The sequence below is a fragment of the Cannabis sativa genome, chromosome X, assembly GCF_029168945.1.
Source record: "Cannabis sativa cultivar Pink pepper isolate KNU-18-1 chromosome X, ASM2916894v1, whole genome shotgun sequence".
Classification (NCBI taxonomy): Eukaryota; Viridiplantae; Streptophyta; class Magnoliopsida; order Rosales; family Cannabaceae; genus Cannabis; species Cannabis sativa.
Window position 1 is genome coordinate 22,257,143 of NC_083610.1, and position 8,496 is coordinate 22,265,638.

At 27.7% G+C, this 8,496-nt stretch overlaps 1 protein-coding gene across 1 annotated transcript; it reads left to right on the forward strand.

Moving 5' to 3' along the window:
* Positions 1 to 1,573: 1,573 nt before the first annotated feature.
* LOC115702708 (SUMO-conjugating enzyme SCE1) lies at positions 1,574 to 3,827 on the forward strand. Its single transcript, XM_030630133.2, has 5 exons — positions 1,574 to 1,906; positions 2,006 to 2,089; positions 2,842 to 2,994; positions 3,094 to 3,207; positions 3,502 to 3,827. The coding sequence occupies exons 1-5, from the start codon at positions 1,838 to 1,840 to the stop codon at positions 3,562 to 3,564; spliced, it is 483 nt and encodes a 160-aa protein (XP_030485993.1). The 5' UTR covers positions 1,574 to 1,837; the 3' UTR covers positions 3,565 to 3,827.
* The last annotated feature ends 4,669 nt before the right edge of the window (positions 3,828 to 8,496 follow it).

The following is an 8,496-nucleotide window of genomic DNA, read 5'->3' on the forward strand; positions in this document are numbered from 1 at the left end:
AAAACATTAATTTTTATATTTTTACATTTAAAATTTTTTAATACATTTTTACGATATTCTATAAAAACACAAAAAACAACATAAAAAATAATATACATATAATAAAAAAATTAACAACAAAATAATAAGAGTACAACATAAAAATATACTAAAAAAATCATATTTCATGTAAATAAAATCTAAAAAACTAGGAGTGGGCATCATCCAATCCAATATAATTTAACCGAACCGATCAAATCTAATCCAATTACAAATAGTTGGATATTCAATTACAATTGGATTGGATTGGATGCTAAAAGTTGGATTCTAATTTGATTGGATCGGTTATTGGATGTCAATCTCAAAATCTAATTAAAAATTGATCCAGTCCAATTACATTTATATATGTTAAAAAATTATTTAAATAATAAAAAAATATTGAAAAATATAATATATATTAATTATATTTTTATTAGATTTTTTTTGTGTGTTGAATTTGTAACACTTGTTTGTTTTATGTATTTATTTTCATGATGTTTTGTTCTATTTTATTACTTAAAAATACTGTTGTTTTAATTATTTAAATTTTTTTGCTACATTACACTTGTAACGATGGTATGTTTATGAAGTATTAAACTTAAATAAATGGTGATACTTAATTTTTACATATTTTTCTTTATAGTTTTATGTTAATATTGAAATTTAGGTGTGTAATTGGATATCCAATTAAAAAACCAAACCAATCCAATCTAATTACTATTAGATTGGATTGGATTTTGAGGTCTAATTGGATCGGATAGGATGATGATTTTCCAAATCCAATTAATGATTGGATTGGATCGGATGAGGAAAAAAAGGTTAGATTAGATCGGATGACCACCGCTATAAAAAACCATAAAAATATTAAAGGGATTATTACACAGATACACAAAAATAACAAAAAAAATTACAAAAATACGGTTTCACAGAATTATAAATATTTTTACGATTTTTTTTATTTTATTTACAAAAAATACGGTCTCTTTATGTTGTACTTTTATTAATTTGTTGTTGATTTTTTGTTATCTATATGTTATTTTGAAGTTATTTAGATGTTATTTTCATGTTACTTTTATGTTATTTTCTTATTATTTTCCGTAAAAATGTACGAAAAATTCTTTAAATATAAAAATGTAATTTTTTTATAAAAAAATGTGCATTATATAATTATCCCAATATTAAAAACTTCATATAGACTGTATTTTCATAATTTTTTTTTGTTTTTTTTGAAATTATCCCATAAATAAAACCCTATAAACAACAGGAAATTCTTTGGGCGAAGACCAAGTAACTAGGCCCATCCATTTAAGGAACCAATTAAAATGATTACGTTGGTAAAGTACAAAGCCCAAGCCCAACATGAGAAGTCCAGTGGGCTGTCGGTTGGGTCACGTGAGCGAGAGAGAGGGTGTGTATAAAGAGTGTCGTACTGTGGCGTGATTCTCACGCGAAAAAAGAATAATTCTGAAAAAAATAATTAAAAAAGGACGAGTCTGCAAATCCATTGACTTTAGGAGGGACCAATTTTATAATCCCAAAAATAAAAACATATAAACGACAATCACAGTCATTATCCAATGAGCTGCTCCGCACCAATCTAAGATTAAATCCTGACCGTCCATCTCATCTTCTCCGCCTTAAAGTCTCCAATTCAGGGGTAAAATCGGAAATCGGAAAATAAAAAGCCTCCGTCTCCTATAAATTTAAAAGTCGCCGAAAAACCCCAAACAGTCAAAGAGAGAGAGAAAAGGTTTTTTAGAGAGAGAAAGTTCTAGAGAGAGAGAGAGAGCTAAGAGAAGAAGAAGAAGAAGAAGAAGCTATGTCGGGTGGTATTGCTCGAGGTCGTCTTGCAGAAGAGCGAAAGTCATGGCGTAAGAACCATCCTCATGTGCGTTCAAAAACTCTTTCTTCTCTGTTTGATTTTCAATTATTATGTTTTGATTGCCCTAATTTGATTTTTGATTTTTGTTTTTTTTGGTGAGTTTAGGGTTTTGTTGCTAAGCCGGAGACTTTGCCTGATGGTACGGTGAATTTGATGGTGTGGCATTGCACTATTCCTGGCAAGACCGGCGTAAGTATTCGTGTATTATATATATTTATGTTGATATTGATCTATCTATTTTTATGATTGAATCCCTAATATGTGTTTTTGTTTAATTAAGGTTATATTTATATAGCTGGTATGTGTTTTTGTTTTGTGATCGAGCTTAGTCATTTTGCAATGTTTTTTTTTTCATCTATTGATTAATCTATTGTGGTTGTAATTGGTATTGGGGTTCACCTTTATCGTTTGTGTTTGCCACCCAATATGAAATGAAATTTAATTTCTGAACGCAGCGATTTCTTTCCAAACTTCAATGGTTTGAACGAAAAAATTAGGCTTAACCATGATAACACTATATTGGAATCAGAGGCATTGAGGGACTATAATACTCATGGGCTAGCATATGTTCTCTGACCTTCTGTACCTATAAATTGGGGTTACCTTATCTTCTCTATACTTGATAAATAACCAGAGCTTATCTGCTGCATGAGTGTATTATTTTAGCATTTTGATGCTTTGTGTATGATTTTTTTAGCTTCTAACATTATGCATCGTGATGCAAGTAGCTTTGTGTCAATTATAAAGGGAGATTTTAGCAGCAGGACTAATGCTGTGAAAGGTTCTCATTCTTGATTTGAACGTTCATTGTTTTGTTATTTTAAGATATCTGCATTGTTTTTTCCTCTTCTAGCTGTTAAATTATGCAGATTTTTTTTTCCCTTGATTTTTACATGGTTATGTTTATGTAGAACATTTTTCTTACATATGTATATTTGCAGACTGACTGGGAGGGAGGTTGTTTCCCACTTACACTTAACTTCAGTGAAGACTACCCAAGTAAGCCACCAAAGTGCAAGTTTCCACAAGGTTTCTTCCACCCGAATGTCTACCCCTCAGGAACTGTTTGCCTATCAATTCTTAACGAGGACAGTGTAAGTATTTTATTTTCTCTTGCCTTTGGTGATGGAATTTGGTTGAATTCAGTCGAACATAGTCGATAATCGTTAATGGCTTGTTGGTATTTTATTCAGGGATGGAGACCAGCTATAACAGTTAAGCAAATACTGGTTGGTATCCAAGACTTACTCGATCAGCCAAATCCTGCTGATCCTGCACAAACAGAAGGTTACCACCTCTTTATTCAGGTACTTTTCTTCCTTAACTAAAACTAACTCATGCGTAGAGTTTATAAATACCAAAATGTGGAACACCCTTTTGTTAATGAATATAAAGATGTAAATTTTATCATCATTATCATCATCATCATTGTCATACCATGTACACTCTTTGTGTAATCCTAGCTGTAAGAAGTTTCTCTTACAACCTTTAACTAAGTTTCTAGTTGGAAGATGTTCAAGTTCACATTTTTTAAGATGCGAAACTGGTTTACTTAGTTGAAGTTAAAACCTCACCGATGCTAACCTACTTGGTTTTTTCAGGATGCTACAGAGTACAAGAAAAGGGTCCGACAGCAGGCCAAGCAATATCCTCCACTGGTCTAAAAAGCCTCGTTCGATGAGACGCAGCAGGCCAAGCTATGCTGTTTCGGGTTTATCATCAGCTGCAACCACTTCTCTTTTTATTGTTAAGAACACTTTTTCATTAAGAGATTGTTTTTTCTTTTTCTTTTATATGAAATTTGGAATTTTATGATTGGCGGCGTCCAAGTATAGACTGGGGCTGTGATCTGTTTTAACTTTCAGTGGTTGAATTAACTTATGTGTTAATATCATCATCAGTATAATACTAGTCTTCCAATTATACACCTATTGTTCTTCATATTATTTTTGAAATACATCCTCGTAATCTTAAATAGGATTATATTACAACAATTGTGTCAATAATTTTTTTTCCTTTTCAACTATTTGATTACGCATCTTCTTCTTCTCCATTTATTTAGTTTTTGGTTGTTTATATAACTTTTTTTAATATATTAAATTTCTATAATGCATAGAATTTGTATTTTGGTCAATCTAACTAATTTTTATTGTAATGTATTATTGTGTTTTATACATAGAAATGTATAAACTTTAATTTATTTTTTAATTTAATTATTAATTGAGGATCGAAAATTAAAAGGACTATATAATTAATGAAGGTTTGTTAATTTTACACCTTCGGTTTTTTTTTTTCCTTCTGTTACACTTTTCTCTCCTATCTTATCGTTTTTGAGCAAATTTATTTTATAATAGAATATAATTAAGAAATACAATCAAAACCTAAAAACATAAATATACAAAAAAAAAAAAATTAATTGTTTTTTTTTTCTCTTCTCTATCACACTTTTCTCTCTGATTAAGATTTTGTTTGAAAAAAAATTAATTTATTAATTTGCATTATATTATAACAAAATAAAATAATCTTAATATCAATATATTTTTTTTTTTAAAAAACATAATGATATTTTTTACTACCATAATAATTTTAAGCAAATAATTATATTCTTATATATATATATATACTAGTAAAAAGTTACGTGCGAGGCACGTATACTAAATTTTATGCTAGTTTTTTTTTTCTACGTTATTAAAAAGTGATGCAATTAAAAATTAAAAATATATATATATTATTAGTTATTAGGTTCAACATCATTACTCTGTGTTTATTTTTAAGGAAAAAAATATATTTATGAAATAATAATTTGTTGCAACGCGTGTACAAGCAAAATTAAGAAAATATAGCATTTATTAGTAGAGTATTGACAATTTCAACAATAAATTAACTGATTGTATACTTTTTTGTCTGCTAACATTAAGTATTTGATATTTGACTGGTGAACTCTTATTTGTCCACTTTTCAAATTTTTCTAACACTCTCATTTTATTCTTCTAACTTTCTGTAATTGGAGTGATGTCCTTAATTGTTGTATATAGTGTAGTCATTTATTCACTTGTTTTCAAATAAAACAATAGATATACAAAATAAAAAATATAATTAAGCTCATATTAAAATCAATCTCACCTTTCAATATAGTGAAAGGTTTTTAAATTGATTCATTCTAATAATTGTGACAGACCAAACCAATAATAATATTATGTTACCTAATAACAAAATAGGAATCCACCAAACAACATTATCAAAATTTATTCCAAGTATAATTATATAAATCTATTACTCATTGAAGTCTATTAGAAACTCTAAAAAGCTCACAATACACAATTTCACATCAAAAATCTAAAAATGATCAACTATGTAGCAGCAATGATAATACAATAACCAAAATTGTCTAGTCATATACAGTCTTAAAACTTAAAAGAGTGGCATTATTCATTCAAGTTTCGACTAAGTGTTTCTGAGTTTGAGTTATAATATTGTGTCCTGTGTTTATGTCCAAATATTGTGTGTGTCTGGCTAGTCTAGTGAAGAAGATTGAAGTTTTGATTCTCAATAAATAGAATGAATATAAGTGTATACTTTGTATTAGGTCATTATTGTGTCATTTTTAAGTTAATGTGTCAACTTGAAAATAATTTATTTAATAAACGGAATAGAGGAGTCAATCCAAAAATATTTTTCTACCTTAATAAGTAGAGCTATCGAAAACAATCTTGGTAACTTTTTGAGTGTTAAAAAATTGCAAATGGTTATAAATTTAGAGTAAGTAACTTGTGTGTGGCAGTGGTTAAAGAAGCCAAAATCGATGTTTATGTATATACTGACAACTCAGGTTCACATTTCAAGTTCTGTAAGACTATACTCTCTTCCCTGTCCTATTAACAAAAATTTAACGTACACATAACACATGAATATGACTTTCTGCCCGAAACCAAGAGATGATTAGAAAATAGAAGCACCGCTAGAACTTTTTCCTTTGTTTGAAGTAATAATATAATAACTAATATCTTTTATTACATATTAATAATTAATTCAAGATGAACTTTCTATAGTATTTTTGAAATATCGTGTAAATGCAATACTTTTGTATAATAGCATGTAGTATGTTGTCTTCATTAGTATTTTTCAAATTTTAATATGAAAATTAAAATTATAAAATATAGCTTAAGAAATTACAACTAATGTTATAAACTGGTAAAGGTTGTGTTGGAGGCTAGGGTTTTTGCTCGAGAGAAATTTGTTAGATTAAATTTCGGTAGGATTATTTAGCTAAAATTAATCAATTATAATTAACGTTTTCTAATTAGAATATTCTATCAAATATTAGAATATGATGTTGACATTTTGACCGAAAAATAAATAATAATATTAAACCAAACTCGTTACATAAGATAATAGTCGTTCTATTTTTTGTTGATAGTTTGTCTATGATATTATTGATAAAGTTGTGGTGTTCCAACAAGTATTTATTTTTCATACAATAATTAAAGTAGTCTTGGATTAAATTTCTAATATTAGTAAAGCCATAAAAATTAAAGGAAGCTAAATAGTTTAAAACATTCTAATAATTAGTAAATTGACTAAATTCATTCATACTCTGTAATATTGTATATGACATATTTTTTTTATTATTGGCAATTAACTACAACACTTTCATCATATACAAAACAAAAACATAAAAATATAAAAAGTGTTTAGCTGACACGAACTCAAATAGATTACCCATATTGTGTTGATGCTTTCATTGATAATTGTTAATTGAAGAAGGAAAGACAATGTAGATGAAAGCATAAGACCAAGCAAAGAGAATGACCCACATAACTGAATTTCCTGTGACCAACTCTCTTATCCAATATAAAAAAAGACCTTACATCATAAGTCTGTGAATATAAGCAGTACAAAGTTTTTTATTCAATTTATTTATAAAATAACATAAATTATCTCAAAGTCACCAAGATGGTTCAGCACTTAATAAATATAATTTCATGGTTCATTGAAAGTAGAAACTCATTAATTATTAGAAATCAACAACTACATCTTCATCAAATTTTCATAATTGAGCTTGTTATATATATAGATGAAAGAAACTACAGAAGAGTTCAAAGTGAACAGTGCAAACTCCAAATCTAATGAATTAATGCATTAGGGGTATTGAATATAGATTAGGAGCAGAGCACTAAATCTTCAGTGACTATCGACCAATTCTCTTATTCTCTGTAAATGCATAATAAGTTCATAAAAATTCATGTATAATTGAATGAGATGGATTTATTTATATGTATTTATTCAACATTAGATTTGAAATTCAAACAATTACCTTTTGGTACAGCAGCGCCTTTGAAGCAGCTTGCATAGTCAGATAAAATTTACAATCTTCTTCGTTAACAATTCACTTTTCTTAACCTCTTTATTGGGGGACTTCTATTTGGATTTTTTAACTTTTTCCAAAGACTCTGTCTATAAACAAAAAAAAAAAAAACAAACAAACAACAATACAAATATTTTATACCTTTGAATAGTTCAATGGCAAATACATTTACGAACACAAACCAGATAATAATACATTTATATTTGAAAAGGACAATACAAACCAGAAAATAATACAAATATTTTATTCTATTTACAAACAGTTCCAATACCTCTAAAAAAAGGCAAATACCTCTAAAGTATCTTTACAACCAGAGCACAGACGATTTCTAGATCGTCGCCTTTGTCATCATCGAAACCCCATATGGGTCATATCGTCGTTTGTGTATACCTTTGAAATCTAGTTATCAAAATCCCAAATCGTCATCTTCCTCTGTCAACTAAATTACATTCATTAATAGATATTGAGATTGTTTCAATTTTAATCGGTAGATATTAGGAGTGAAAATTTCAATCGTATATTTTTTTTTCCTTCCCTCCTCAATCACTGCAATTGGAATTGAACATTTCAATCGTAGAAATTTTTTTCTTCCTCCCTCAATAGCTGAAATCAGAATTGAATATCTACCAGTGAAGAAATTGGATTTGTGTTTTCAAAATTTCAATCGAGTGGAGGAATATTTCAATCGTAGAAGTTTTTCTCAATCGAGTGGAGGAATTTTTCAATCGTAGAAGTTTTTGAATTCTGTTACATAAAGATATAAAAATATTACTGAATTGTTTTGGTGAGAATAGGAAGTTTTGATTTTTTGGGTTTAATTATTGGGTTTATTTATTAACGGGAGATCAAACCTAATCGTTAAATTTAACAGAATATTCTTTTTATTTTTAAGTATATTCTGTTAAACCAAGAAATGCCGTTAAATAGGCACTTTTAATATATAAAGATATAAAATAATAATTTTAAGCAAATAATTATGTGCATATATAACAAAATTTTTGGTTTATGAGAAATTGATGGGTGACTTTTTATTTATATTAAAAATAAAATAATTTATTATTAAAAATAAAATGATTTATGAGAATTACTATTTTCCTATAAAAACACTCATTAAAAGAAAAAGTTATATTTTAGCACATACAGTATAATTAAGAAGCCATAAAATTTATAATTTTGTCTTCTGTTAAATAAAAATAAAAGCAACTTAAATTATTATTATAATTATGCTGCT

Bases quoted from the DNA above. Each gene is read 5' to 3' on its own strand.
- LOC115702708 (XM_030630133.2), top strand. From the start codon at position 1,838: ATGTCGGGTGGTATTGCTCGAGGTCGTCTTGCAGAAGAGCGAAAGTCA. The intron at 2,090-2,841 runs GTAAGTATTCGT...GTATATTTGCAG, and splicing joins CTATTCCTGGCAAGACCGGC to ACTGACTGGGAGGGAGGTTG. The intron at 2,995-3,093 runs GTAAGTATTTTA...TATTTTATTCAG, and splicing joins CAATTCTTAACGAGGACAGT to GGATGGAGACCAGCTATAAC.